This window comes from Mustela erminea, chromosome 14, assembly GCF_009829155.1.
Source record: "Mustela erminea isolate mMusErm1 chromosome 14, mMusErm1.Pri, whole genome shotgun sequence".
NCBI classification, from domain to species: domain Eukaryota; kingdom Metazoa; phylum Chordata; class Mammalia; order Carnivora; family Mustelidae; genus Mustela; species Mustela erminea.
This window is the reverse complement of record NC_045627.1, coordinates 37,743,992-37,758,979: the sequence shown is the minus strand read 5'-3', so window position 1 is coordinate 37,758,979 and position 14,988 is coordinate 37,743,992. Positions and strand designations below refer to the sequence as shown.

At 53.9% G+C, this 14,988-nt stretch overlaps 1 protein-coding gene across 4 annotated transcripts in view; it reads right to left on the bottom strand.

The window, feature by feature from the left end:
* The window catches only part of CDH23 (cadherin related 23), a 397,771-nt gene that overhangs the window by 214,380 nt on the left and 168,403 nt on the right, over positions 1-14,988 (bottom strand). For all 4 annotated transcript variants that reach the window (XM_032312921.1, XM_032312916.1, XM_032312926.1 and 1 more), the window contains exons 8-9: positions 13,316-13,444; positions 5,940-6,018 (exon numbers count right to left, since the gene is read on the bottom strand). In XM_032312921.1, coding sequence (XP_032168812.1) covers positions 5,940-6,018; positions 13,316-13,444 — 208 coding nt within the window. The remainder of the gene's footprint in view (positions 1-5,939; positions 6,019-13,315; positions 13,445-14,988) is intronic.

Sequence of the window (14,988 nt, the reverse complement as noted above, 5' to 3'; positions counted from 1 at the left end):
AAGGAATCCCTTCAGCATCACTCACAGGGCGGAGAGTTAAATGACAGAAACTCATTGGTCTAGCATCATTAAGACAGTTTTGTGGGCCCCCTTCCCCAGGACTGAGACAGTAGTTCACATGCGAGAACTCACATGCCTAGTGGGTATCCAGGTGCCGCTGCTGCCCCCGGTTTCAGACCCACATGCCGAGAACCACAGCTCCTCACCTCCTATAGATGGGCTCCTGACCTCAGGGGATGGAGAACCAGTGAAAAGTCTGGGTGCTTCCAGGAAGTCTGGGTGCTTCCACAGAGTCCTCAGTGCCCTAGGGGCTGACTGAGAAGCCTTTGACCTCAGCTCCTGGCCACCGTGGTAGCCCAACTTGCTGGCACATGAGAGTAGCCTCGGCTAGCGATGTGGGTTTTGTACAGCATGCCACATGCCTGTCTCTACCACATCCTGATGCTGACAAGGGGGTAGGGAAATGGCTAGTATCTATTGAGGGCCTATCATCATTGACCTGAGGGGTGCTTGCCAAATGCCACTCACTTTAGAGAGCCGACTCACTTATTTTTATTTTCACAACTCTGTGAGAAAGATAGGACTGACCCTACTAAAGGCTGGTTCTTCAAGACTTTTGGTCACCCACTCAAGAGCACTTAGGAAGACAGGGTTCCTCTATGGAACACACAGTGGTGGGGAGTTAAATTAAAAAGTCCCTGCTCAAGGGGGCTCTAAAGCAATCTCAGGCCATGGGCTGAACCTGTGCTACCTGTCCCAACAGCCACCTCCTGTCACCTTGATCTCCTAACCCCTTTGGCTTTGCTGTCTTTGCTCTCCCCCAGCATGTCCAGTTGGGGCCCTGCGTCCCTCAGTGACTCCTCTCCCCGAGGTCTCTCTTGGACGTGACACTCAGCCATGCTGAATTACTGCAGTTCCACAAATACACATTCTCTTCTGCTCTGGGACCCTAGCACATGCTGTTCCCTCTGCCTGCAACACCCTCACTCCACAGTTTCTGGCTAGTTTCTGCTCATCAGTCAGAGGGCGGCCGTAGGTGATCTCTTCTCAGTGAGTGTCCTCATCCCATGACGGCTAGGAGGGGGGTGCCCCTCCCATGGATTCTTTCTCACTTCCTATTACAGATGTTTTAAAACATGCACAGAAGAAGTGAGAACAGTCTAATGGGCCCCCCAGGGAGCCATGACTCCATGTCCACACAGCCAATGTATCTCAGTTGGCCTCCCCACCTACACTACAGGTTCCTGAGGCCAAGATGACACCTCTGAGGGCAGCTCTTGGCCTAGAGAAGACCCTCCATCCACTGTGGGTGGATGCCAATAGGTCATGTTTATTGAGCACCTACTGTAAAATCAGGTCTTAGTTCACTGTATGCACATAGCTTCCCTGTGAGGCCCAGGCTACACTTCCGTCCATTTCACAGATTGGAAAACGAACAGCTCGAAAGTTACACAGTTGGTCCGTGGTAGCAAGCTGGTGAGGTGCTTTAACTCTGGAACAGAGTTGCCCACAGAAATAGGATGTGAGCCTCATGTGGTCTTTTAAATTCTCTAGGAGCCACATTAAGAAAATAGATGAAATTAATTTTAATAATATATTGTATTTAATTCAGTGTGTTTAAAATACCACTTTAACATGTCATCAGTATAAGACGTTATTAATGAGATGCTTTATAATCTGCTTTGCATACTAAGTCTTCAAAATCCTGTGGGTCATCTTAGAGACTAGCCCCATGTCAAGTGCTCAGTAGTCACAGGCAACTACACTGGCCAGCGGAGCTACGCGTCAGCACCCTGGACAGCGGCCCCAGAGCCTGCACTCTCCCACTCTGCTTAAATGGATAAAGAAGGAAATGAATGAATAGAAGTCCCCAGAACCCTTGGGCCTGATCTTTCCTTGACAATTAATAATACTTAATACTTTATGGCCCTTTAGAATCTCTCTGGCACCATTTCATCCGACACAGAGATTATTAATCCTGTATACACCATGGATGAGGATTATGGGGTAAAGAGGGGTCAAATGCCTTTCTTTGACACATTGCTACAGGTGGCGGAGCTGGGCCTTGAACCCACAACTTCGGACTCCAAGTTCAGTGCTCTATGTGGGGTGGGGCACAGCTGCCCCTTGAAGGAGGACTGTCTCCATGTGGCAAAGGAAGGTGCCTGTCCAGACCCCAGGCTGGGCTGGCCCTTGGGGGTGGGAGCCCCATATTGTTCAGGTGTGGAGGGAGTGATGCCCTTGGTGGGTGGCAGGGCAGGCAAAGGCTGAGGAAGCAGATGGAGCCTGTGCCAGGTCCTCTGTGGGAAAGAACCTTGTCATTCTTCAGTTTCAGTTTGGCCACAAGAGGCTGAGAACAAATTGATGGCAATGGAGCCATAACTTACCTCTGAAGGCCTCTTTGTTCTTGGCAAAACAGAGGGGTCATTAGTAATGGTGGAAGTGCTGGTGTGCAGATATAAATCCCCCCATCTGCAGGGCTGATAAACAGCCCGGAGGGGATGGGGACCTCCTGGAGCCAAGCAGGTTAACCGCGTGCCATGGGTTACCCATGGGTTCAGACTTGCGTCCACCCACCTGGAGACAGAGCTGTCCCTCCCCCAGCTCTGGAGGTGCCCAGAGACTCAGTCACCCACAGTGGCCATTAGGACCCACACCTGGCTCCAGGAGCCCCTGAGACACGCATTCTTTCTTTCAAATGAAAATGGTTCTCTAGCATCCAGGGCAGGAGCACGCTCCCATAGGGTACTCAGAGCCAGTTTGGGCCAGTCAGCATGAAGGTGCCCTTGTGGGCATTCCTTCTTCCTGCTTCAAGCCAAAGAGACAGTGGCCGAGCCTCCCAGAAAAGGGCTGAGACTTAACAGCTCTGGAAAGGCTGGTGTGTGAGGCCAGATCCTTGGCAGATGAAATGCTTTGCTGCAGTGTCTACCAGTCGAGAGAAGTAGAGATGAGGCCATATCCTACTTTTCTGTCTACCAGCTCCTCTGGGGACTTCGGTCTCCTGCCTGTCTGCCTGATTTAGGCTCACACTGAGGCTGGACTGCAGGGAGACCTTGCCAGTGCAGGGCGAGGGAGAAGGGCAGGCAGGAACAGGTACCTAGGTGAGCGAGGTACTCAGGATGGGGAGGGAAGAAAAAAGGAAGGACTGCCTTTTCCTCAAACTGCCTAAAAATAATTTGGGTGGGGTTGTGGGTTGTGTGTGACAAACACATGAGAGAGCTAAAGAACCATCAAGTTTACACTACGAACGAGATCTAAGTGCTATCTTAGCAAGGACTGCAAGTATTTGCCGCAGGTACTGTCTACCCTTCCTATTTCTGCACCCATAGCAGACTCTACCAATTGAATACTGCACTAACCTGTCTGGCTTCATGGTCTTCTTCAGGCAGCCATTACCAATGAATCGCAGTTGGCATATGAGAGGAAACCCATTTATCATCCTTTCTAAAAGCCCTCAAAGTACATTTTTGCGGGCAGTGGGATTCCTAAAAAAGCTAGGCTAAATGCTGCAAGCCTTCTGGAAGTTTCTGCCTCCTGCCCCCACCTTCATGCACATTCGCCTACCTATAGTTTCACATCCTGCGTCTCCCTTCTCATCCTCCTATTCACACTTGGGGGTCTGGCCAGGTAGAGTATGCCCCTGGAAGTCCCATAGTATGCTGCCATAGGCAGATGTCCCCAGACTCCAGGTTTCAGAGCCCAGCCCAGACACTAAAGGCTCAGCAGCTCTGACTTCCCACCTCCTGCACCCAGGGGAAGGGCGAGGCGGGAGAGCTGGCTAGGGCCATCTTTGAGGGCTGGAAAGGGCCTGGGTTTCTGAGGCTGGTGGCCTGGCACCCAGCAGGAACGAATGGACAAATGCCCTAGAGGATGGCCTCTCAGTGTCACGCAGGAATTTCCAGTCTGGCCATGACCACAGGCTACCTCCTGTCTCCTTGCTCCCCACCTTCATCCAGGCTGGGGTATGTCTGGAAGCAGCCCACAGGCAAGGAGATGAGAATACAATCCCCCACCCAGCCAGGTGTCCCCTTACGCTGCTGCCTTATCCTGGCACCTCACATCTATCACACTTGGGGCTCACTGGGGTTCCCTTAGGTCGCCAGTGCAAGCCCCTTCTCCCTGGGAGGCACTTGCTTTGCTTCCCAAATTGAAAAAGTCATGAAGGTAAAGTAAACCAGCACCAACATGGGCCTCCCTCCCTCTCTGCTCAGCAGGAGAGGGCTCCCTAATTTCCAGGGAACTTGCCTTCCTGCAGAATGGCTTCCTCCCTTTCCAGGACTAGCTTCCTCACACCCTGGCCTTAGGACCATCTGCATCTGGGGTGCAGTAAGAAAGGACTATTGTGGGGTCCCACCCCAGTTTCACAGAATGAGAATCTCTGGAGGGGGGCCAAGGACTCTGCATTCATTGTAGGAGCTCCAGCTGATTCTTGGGCATACTGGAATTTGAAAACCCAAGACGCTAGAATCGCACTCGTCTCCTCCCTTCCTTCATTCCTCAAAGTACATATTGGGGTTTCCTCCACCAAATCCTGTGCTGAGCACCAGAATGGGGGAGAAACGGGGTGAGGAAGGAGAGGCCTGAACCCATGCGGCTGCTGCTGACCACGTGAACTGGATTGGTATTTGTTTTGGGGCCTGGGGTACCCTGGGCTTATAGACACCACAGTAGTCACGCTGGCAGCAGCAGGTCACAGGGAGCCCACAATATCCCCGATTTCCTGCATCCCCAAGGAGGTGGAGGGTTTTCCTCCCACCAGCTAACTCCCAGCTTCCAAGGGTTACTGTTAGCCACCAGCAATTATAATAATAACAACAACTAACACGTATAAAGGAACTTACATCCATGAATTGGGTTGTTTACATATATTAAGTCTTCTGACCCTGAATCGCCCGAGATCGTACTCTCATTGCTCCCATTTCACAGATGAAAAACCAAGGCACAGAGACCCACCCAAGGCAACAGGCTCATGAGACTCTGTCCTCTATGTTCTTGATCACCACACCTTGGTGTCTTTTGCACTTTAGGGAAAAAAATGTCCCTCAAATGCCACTCCCTGTTGTGTGGGTGTGGTCGGGAGAGGCGACAGGGTAGACAGCAGCCTGGTGGCCTGCCATCCTCCTGGCCACCAGTCTGGCCTACCCATAGGCACAAGGCTAACCCTTCCCCAACTAGGGGGCAGGGCGGGAGGCCACTGGTGGGGTGGGGTGGGGTGGGAGCACAGGAACCGAGCCAGAGTGTGTGGGTAAGTGAGCATTCCCTCACAGGCCTCTCGCCGACTCCCCCTCTCCAAAGCCACCCAGGCCTGGGACAGACAAACAGAGCTGCTTGGTCCACCTTTAGGTAGAGACACGGGGTCAGGATTCCCATCACCCGGAACCTTCTCTGCAGGCAGTCACTGTTCTGCTTCACCAAGAGATGGGGCAGGAGAGGAGGGGGCTCTGTGCCCCCGCTTCAATACTCCTGATGAGACAAGAACTCTTAATGGTCCAAAATGTGAAAAGAGCATGGGATGAAAATACAGGTCCATTCCTCCTAAAATGATGCACAAACTGCCCCCTTTTTATCAAGTCAGAAAAGCAAAACAAACACCCAGAGCACTGAAGGAGGTAGATGAGGGTTCTCAGTGACCCTGGCTCAGAAGCCCAAAGCACTTGGATGCTTCGGATCTTGAACAGCAGTCACAGCTCCTGTCCCCCAACACCATCCAAGAGGCCTCCGACATGTGAACCTCAGTCCCCAGCTCCTCTTCTCCTCCCTGGTGCCTCCCTCCTTCATCCATTCAGTCCCCTTCCCAGGCCCTCTGCCCAGGGTTGTCCCTGGGGGCAGGTCCCCTCACATTACTGTCCATACACCCAGACCTCTGCTCAGCCTTGCAGAGCCTGACACTCCTATGGGTTGGGGGGGAGGGTAGGGGGAACAGGGCATGGAGGCCTTACCTGAGACGATGGTGTAGCCAATCCCCCGGGGACGTCCTTTATCCTGGTCGATGGCAGTGATAACGCGTACAGTTGTGCCCTGGGTAGGAGAGAGGAGGGTCCTGATTTGGCTGCTCAGCCCCTAGGTGGCCATTCTTCTTTATGTCTGTCTTGGTACCTACAGCTTCTGTCCCCTGCCACAAGGCCAGCCTAGGAAGTAGCTACTGAGGGCTTGGGTCTCAGCTGTCCACATCAACCTGGGGACCTAACAGGGAGGCCTCAGCAAATACCTTGGAGTCCCTTGGAGAGGCCCAATCTTGCTGATGCTCTCACTCCCTCTCACCCTTCCCATCTCCCCTCATCTGGTGTAACTACTCAGGAAAGAGGAAAAACAAGCTGGGGGATAAGAGATATGGTCTCTATCTCAACCACCCATTAAATTGTTGTGTGACCTCAGGAAGGTTGCTCTACCTCTCTGGTCTCAGTTTGCCCTACCTTAATATGAATAAGAGCAAAACCCCTGGGACCTTGCTTTTACTAGGGCTTGAGTAAAGGAGATCATCATGGATCAATCACTCTACTAAGGAATGTATCATAAATCCCGAAAGTGAGTACCCCCAGGGATGACCTCCAAGGCCATCACACCCTGTTCCTCCTCTCTGCAGCACTGAGGGGAGAAGGGGCCAGGATGTGGGACTGCCAGGATGGGGAGTCAGGAGTCCCTGCTCTTAGGGTGCACACAGCCTGTGTGTGGGGGGGGTCAAGGACAGATTCACAGACACTGCTAAACACACTGAAGGGAGCTCAGATGTGGAAATGTACCGCAAAGTGCAGAAGTCCACCTGGAGGACCTGGCAAAGGGTTGTCTGGACAGCAACAGTGAGGACGGGTCATGAAGAAGGAGTGGGAGTTTGACAGCGAGAGGGAATGATACGGAAGGCAAAAGATACAGCCTAGGTGGGGACTTGGAGGCCGAGGACTCTCCAGGAAGGGATCCCGGCATGAATGGGCACATCCAAATACCAGCTGATGGACTGGTTGGTTGACTGAATAAGTGGATGCATGAAAGAGGATTCGCACATCACCGCCACTGCCACCACCTGCTGGGTCGCCCCTTGCCCAACGTGACCTTCACCTTACTCTCCAGCCCTGTCATACCAATGTCCAGCCAGCCAAGCCTGTTCACCTGCCTGCCCGAAGTTCTGGCCTGGGCTGCAGTTTCCCCTGGTTGATAATCAGCAGGACAGCCCAGTCCCGCCCCTCTGGGGAAATATAACTCTGGCATTCACATGTCTAATGACAATCTCTTGCGGCCTTGATTTGCTGTCCATCAGCTAGAGGGTGAGGTCTGCAGGTGCACCGTCCACCCCTACGTGTGCACCTCCTCCTGAGGACAGAGTCTTGTTCCCTCCCATCAGTAGGGTGGGGCTCTGGGGGTGAGACACACAAAGGGCATCCCCCACCGGACCCTCAGAGCAGGGCCACCCCTGTGCACCTGTCGCTACATCCTTTCCCAGGCTCAAGTGTAGAGCAATCTGGAACACCTCTAGCTCAGGCTGAGGGAAGGTGAGAATGTTCCAGGAGAAACAATTCCTGCAGAAACATGGACACAGCCCTGAGGCCAGGGCCATGCAGAAGACAGGTCTGGCTTCCTCCCTGGGGGCCCCTTCCCCCGGGGGAGACAGAAGCTTTGTCTACAGCCCTTGGGGGAATAGACTGTTAGGAAATCCAAGAAAGACACCATTAAATGAGCCCTCCCCAACCGGGTTTTAAGGGCCTGAACTGTGCCAGAGACCAGGTGGTACCAGCTTTGAAGTCCCTGTTCTTTCCCGAGCACCCACTCTGTGCCCAGTGCTGCTGCAAATGCCTTCTATGTGCTAACTCATTCTACCCTCACAGCTACCCCAGAATCCCCATCTTCTAGATGAGGAAGCTGAGGAATTTGAGTTACATGGCTTGCCAAGGTCTGATGGCAAGGAAGGAACGGTGAAGCCAGGGTTCAAAGTCAGGTACTTTGGGTCCAAAATACTCTTGCTTGCCAGGTGATGCCGCCTCCCTCCCAGATTCTGTTATAATAATAGTAACTGCCATTTGTGAACATCCTTGCTATGTGGCAGGCACTAATCTAAGCACTTCACAAGCATTAGCTCATGTCACATTTGGGACAACTTACATCTCCCACCATTCCCTTGGGCTTCTGTGTAGTAACGGCTCCTCCAAGTAGTAAAGTGATTTAGAACAAAACAGAACAAGAGCACAGAAACCCTGTTAACCTTTGTTTTCCTGGGCTTTCAGATCTGATGACAGATCCTTCCCCTGCTCGTGGCCCCAGACCCAGGCATCTGTGGAGGGTCATTGCAGGGTCCGCACTAACAGCTTCTCTCAACGTCACCCCACAGAGGGCTCTTTTTTGGGGGGTCTGCCCCTCCAGGGGACAATCCTCGTGTAGGAGAGGCCTTGGTTTGTCCCCAGGAGGAGGTCCCAACAGTGTGGGACTCTGGTGTGAGGCTCAGGGGTTAGGACAGGCTTTCTGGACATGGGGACAACCCCCCCTTTTAGAGCCCACCTGGCCTGGGCCCTGGAAGTGTCCCATTTTGAGGGTCCACAGGCAGCCTCTGGTCTCCTGAGAGCAGGGACAAGCCTGCCAGGTTAACCGGGTCCAGAGCCTACAGAGCATCTTTCCAGAAAGTCACTAAGCGGTAAACCTCCCAGAGCAGCTGCATGGACCCAGGCATGCAACCCAGGAGTGGCTGGGCTGAGCTGGGCCTACAGACAAGGACAAGTACAAGGACAAGGACAGGTACAATGCAGGAGGTCTGGAAGGGGGGGCGGTGGTTACCTTTGGAAAGATGGGAACTGGTGGCCAAAACACCCTCAGGCCTCAGAGCCCCAGGGGCATCTTGCTGTGGGCACCCCCACCTTGGGCTGCCTGGAGGCTCGTGGGCAGGTGGGGCTCGGAGGGGGCCAGCGGGCAATGGAGGACCAGAGGACAGGGAGGCTGGCTCTCCCCAGGAAGGGCCCCACCCAAGCTTCTGGGAACTGAGAGCCACTAGGCCCCTGACAAAGTTTGGGGCTTCATCTCTTTTTGGGTAAATAAATCCATTTTTAATAAAACCCTGAGCTTTTAATACAAGTGCAGCCACAAAGACTGGAAATGTTATAAGAAGGAATTAGCAGGGAGGAATGGGGGCTCTTGGGATCCCATGGCTCTTGTTTCAGAGTCTTAGTAATTATATTTTCAATATACTGAAACTTATTTCCAAAGACAAGGGCCTGGAGAAGCGTGGCCCCTGCCTGGCCCAGAGCCAGGCCCCTTACTGATGACTCTCCAGACAGGGTGGGGGTTGGGGTACGCACTGGCATGTGGCTGGGAGAGCAAGTGGGCAGGCCCAGGAGGCTCAGAGAAGGGTCTACCCTGCCACTGGGCTCTTCCTGTCCCAGGAACCCACGTTGTAAGGAAAGGAGGCACCCCTCCGAGAGGCTAAAGGCACACAGGCCCCCAGGGTCCCGTCTCCTTGTGGTGGTAAGAGCAGTATGGTGAGGGGGTTGGGGGTTTGACTCCATTGCCAGACCGTCTGGGCTCAAATCCTCTGAGCGAGTTTTTTCCCTTGTTTTCCCCATCTATAAAATGGGTGTAACAGCCCCCACTCCTCAGGGCCACACCCTGTGCACAGCAAATGCGAGAAAAGTCACTGTCATTGTACACTGGGACCGCTGTGAGCGTCTGATGAAGGCTTTCCTGGACAATGCCCGTGGGCGCTGTGCTCCACAATTTCAGCTCATTTGGACTCCCGAGCACCTCGGATTCATAATCCGTACCCCGGAGCTAAGGTGTCTTGTGGGTAATTACAGAGAGAGAACAGCTAACAGCCTGGGGAGAGCGAGCACTGGTTAAGCACCTACTGTGTGCCAAGCACTGTGCTGGGCACCTAGCTTAGGTCCTCACAAGCCCCAACACGGGGCAGTGTGGGAGGAAACAGGCTCAGAGGGTTCTAGAACCCGCTTCAAGTTGTAAGGTGTGGTAAGTGGGTGGGGCGAGGGGGACTGGGGGGAATGGAGGTCTGTGTTGGGGTGGGTCTGGGGGATTCCACTGCTCTGCCCAGGAGGTATGTCAAAGACAAGGGTGAGTGAGGGGTGCGAGGTGGCTCCAGCCTCTGAGGTTTGGGTGCTGGTGGGGAAGTCCAGTCGAAGGAGTTTGTGTCTCCCCTCTGAGGCCGGCCTTTTCCAGAGCGGGGTCGGGCAGGGGTGAAGCCCAGGACGGGAGCTGGAGCTATAATCCACCGGGTCCTGGGCCTCAGGGATCCCAGCCCACCACTCTCTCTGGGACCACCTTCCCCATTTCCATGAGAGGATTAAGGACTTGAAAGGTGGACAGCAGTTGGCTTCGGGAGTGGGAGGCGCCTGTGGGGGGAGGGGACTTCCGACAAGAGCTGCCACAGCAGATTCTGAGGCAGAAAATCCTATTTCTCAGTCCTTAATTCCAGTCAATTCCAGTCAAAGGGCTGATAGGCATCAGCTGGCAGTAATTTGTGCAGTTTATCCGCTCTTTTCACCTTCTATCGGTCCTTCACTGACGGGCAGGCCGACATGCCGCTGCTCGAGTGAGGAAATTAAAATTTGATGCAATAATCCCAAATAAGAAGGATTTTATTAGGTAATATATACACTTTAGATGAGGCCTGCGGACCTGATACACTGATAGAGAGAGGCATACATGCTGGAAGCCGCAGATAAAGAGGCGGGGCGAGGCAGAGTGGGGCAGGGGCCGACCTGAGGCCTCGGGCCAGCAGCGGCCAGGCTGGGAGTGGGGACACCTGAGTCCTTGAGGGTGAGGAGGCTGAACAGGCCATGCAGGGCTCCTCGGCCCTGGCTGGCCTGGGAAGTACCGAGTTAAGTCAGGGTTCCACACTGTAAAGTGACATGCAGGGCCCGGATCAAGGCATGGAAACCGATTAGAAGCCTGGAAAAATCAGGCTTGGGGCATAAGGGAATTGGCCCGCAGCGGAAAAAGCCGTGCTGGAGACATGGAAATGGGAGCCTCCTTTCAAGTGCGGGAGCAGGGAGGAGAAGCAGAGCTGTGTGCATGTGAGATGACTCTGTGGGCGCCTGGGGGGAGTCTGAAACCTCCCACTTAGATCCTTATCTGGCTCCCTGGAGCCCTTACATGACCCAAGTGGTGGGGCTCAGACCTGCCCCCTGGGAGCTCCCAAGGCATTGATTGTAGTGGCCTCACAGCGCCCAAGGGACAAGCATGGCTTGCTGGGATCTCTAATGGGGCATGTGGATCTCCACTTCTTACAACCTGCAGGCAATGGAGGCCCTGTGGCAGACATTACCAGCCCGTTTCCCAATGAGGCAGTGGTCCTCAGTGTGTGGGATTTGGCCAAAGCGAGTTCAGGGACCTGCTCTGAGTTTCTTGGCTACGTGGCCACCAGAATGTCCTCACTTCAATCAACAAGTTAGCTTTGAGCACCTTCTCTGCGCTCAGCCCTAGGCCCGACTTCCTGGGAGACCGGGTCCCAGGGACTCAGGCACCTTGATTGCCAGGAGCTCCTCGCACAGTGGGAGCATTCAAGGTACAACTATAATTCAGTGGTAAATTACGCAACCCAGGAGGAGTCTGCTCTGCCAAAGCCAAGGGGAAAGCAATGGCTGGCTATGTCTGTGGGCCAGTGAGGACGAAGCCAGGGGGAGAAATTCTAAGAAGGGCGGCCAGCAAGTTGGGAACCAACAGATAGGTGGATTTTGACTGGTGACAGGAGCAGGCATAGGGGTGATGAGAATGGTAGGATGGTGAGAGACCTGGTCTGACCAGGGCACTGTTCCTTTGATTGTTCCTTCGTTCATTCATTTGTTCATTCATTCATTGCATAAACACACCCTCAGCTCCCCTGATGTGCTATGCCCCCAGCAGACCCCATTCCTGCTGAACTATGCTTCTGGTCCAGCAGGGAAGCAGAGGCTGAGCAAGCTGCCCAAGGATGCTGAGAACTAAGAAAGGGATGTCCAGGGGCCCGGGGCCATTGGCAGGACCCACCTCCTCTGAAAGGTCAGAGAAGGCCTCCCTGGGCTGAGAAGATGGGGGCACAGCAAAGAGATTTTGGAAGGAGATAGACTTTAGTCTCAAAAGCTAGAGGTCCTGCTGTCCACCAACCACTAAGAAAGAGCAGGTTAGGGTAGGGGGCATCGAGATGTCCCCCTCCACCGGAAATGCAGCTTCAGAGCCCTGCAACGGGAGACCGAAGAGCATCCTGCTTGTTAGCTCCTCCAGCCCACACCGGCCCCACACCCCTGGGGATGGAAGCAGAGTGCTTTGAGGATGCCATGCTCAGGATGGACCACAGTCTCCAAACTGGAGGTCGGCCTTCTCTGTGGTGGCCTACGGGTTCTGCACCCTGGCCAAGGGAAGCCTGTGTCTCACTTGTACTGATTCTGTGAGCCCGTGCAGATGTGCAGGTGGGCCCCTAACGCCCGCATGTTCAGCTGGGTGCCCTACTTGGTTCTCAGTGCTGTGCGTCTAAGCATACTGAGTTCTCTCAAAAGGGAGGGCACTTTTCCCCCCCAAGAGCGGCCCCCAAACTGCATGTCCAGAGGAGCCAGATTTTCTTAATTTAGCAGCCCAGTGTACGTGCTTTATTCTAGTTTGCACAGAAGCATGGATGGCTATGAGGCAAGGGCTGGGTGAGCCCAGCTGCACACCCCCGGCCCCTGCCAAGCGGGCAGCAACACGTTTGGTCCTCAGAGACCCCCAGTCACAGCTGATTGGACCATAGGCAGACACAGGACCCAAGTGCAACCAATTTATAGCCTAACTGGAGATCTGTGACCTTGTGACCTGGCACAAAATCAGGATCCCAACCAATCAGATGCCTCTTTGGGAAGCGTGGGCCTGGAGAAATCCAGAGACGGAGCTGTTAGAGGGGCAGCTGGAGCTGTGTGCTCTCACAGAAGGGCCAAGTCTGAGAGGACCGGCGAGTGGAGGGCAAACGGCCGCCATCTTGGGCAGCGCTCCTGGGCAGAGAGAAGCAGACTGACCCGTGGGGAATGTGGCTAAGCCGAGTCCAGATCTGCTCTCCAGACCAGGCTGGTTCCACAGGCGTCCCTGTCACCCCACAGCAATCTTTCTGAACTGCTCCCCTTAGTTTACACTAGTAAGTCTTTGTGTTTTTGCCTCTTGGAGCCCTCTGAGGGTGAAGTGAGAGGGGGAGGACATGGGGCATGGTGGCAAAGTATGAAGAGGGGGTCGGGCTTTCACTGGGCTAAGACACCCAACATGGATATGCACAGGGATTGAAGGGAGTAAGAAATGCCAAGGAAGAGCCTGTCCAGTCAAACAGGGCCCCCATCCCTAATAGAAGCTCAGAGGGAAGTCCCACGAGGGCCAGAGAGCGTCTTACCGGAGGTGAATGCTCATAGATGTTAGTGCTGTAAGGCAGGTTGATGAAGATGGGGTCCATGTCCTGGACATCTGTGATGATGATGGCCAAGTTGGCCAGGGTGGACAGAGGCCTGGTCTTATCTTGATCCTTAGAGGACAAAGAATATACAACCTTAGATGGTGCCATTATTGACATGCACACACGTGAACATACACACACATCTGAACACACATGACACCCCTGAGTACAAACACATGTGCCCATGGACCCAAGTGCTCCTCTACTCCCGTGGGAAGCACATTAGTACACAGAAGTTTGAGGACTCGAACCCACAGTGATCTCTGACCTGTGCAGGAAAACATAAACAGGAACCCCAATGCCTGGCAGAAGATGGTTTGTCCAATGTCACAAAGCAGGGCTAGGGTAGAGCCAGAGCTCCTGCCCCCAGCCCATACTAGGCCTGATCATCCTGGACATGTCATGGGTGGGATGACTGGCCTGGGGAAACAAGACGGTGCTGTCCTTAGCAATTTCTCTTGATTCAGGCAGAGGGCCAGTGGCCCTTGCCATGCCTACTTCCTGCCACCTCTCATCCTGGGACAGCAAGGTAATGACCAGCATGGGTGTTCCTCAGAAGAAAGACCCTCTAATGGCAGAGAGGGCCACTCTGAGACCTGCACCCCCTACCAGCGACAAACACCCCCCTCCACCACCCACCCCCACAGGGTTTACTGGTCAAGCAACTTTTCTGGCAGAACCAGCAGGGGGAGCTCCAGGGCCTGTGACATTTGGGGGACTCCAGGAAGAAATCCTGAGAGATCGTATGGGCCATCCCTCTGTGGCCAGGTAGGCAATGTTTAGACCCTCCTAGTCAGTTGGAAATGTAGTCTTAGGAAAGCTCACCGAGAAAGGAAACCAGAAACACAGCTTCGATAGCCCTAACATACACAGCCCACTGTGATGAACTGTTTAAACAGCCCTCTGCTATTGAATGATGATAGCCCCCAGGAACAGACTCGCTTCTGAGTACAGACTACGGAACAGGCATAGGGCTACCCCTTGTTTGCTTCCATACATACCATGTGCCCATTATTCAGGTACATTAACAGAGGATCGGAGAGGATATTCAGATAGGAGACTCACAGAGGTAACTTGCCCAGAGTCACATGGCCAGAACTCAACTCAGATCCTTCTGCAGTAAAAACCTGTCCTAACTGCTCTGATCTGGGGCCCTAACATCAGCTCGGGCCCTGACTTGCTGTGTCGCTTCGAACAGATTTTCTTCCCTCTTGGGGTCTCAATTTCCTTCTCTGTGAGATGAAGGGGCTCAAGGCAAGGACCCCCAAGGACCCTTGGGCATGCAGATTCTCTGGTCTGGGATTTGAGGAGTGACTGCGCTCTGATTAGGTCTCCCTTGGTCTGGGGTGGCCGGACTGATGCCAAGCATTCCCCCCATCACAGCAAGCCTAGAGCTTGCTCCTGCCTTCCGGATACAGAGGTGCAGCAGAGCCTTTGGGAAGGGAAAGCAGGTTGTCCTAAGAGTCCTCAGGGGCAGCCCATGGAGAGGACAAGGGACTTCGGGGATGAGGAGTAAGAGCAGCAGGATGGAGGAGAGTCTGGACACAGGAGGAGCTGAGCCCAGAGGTTCTCATTTGTCATTACCGGGCTTTGCACGTAGAAAGCTTTGTCCA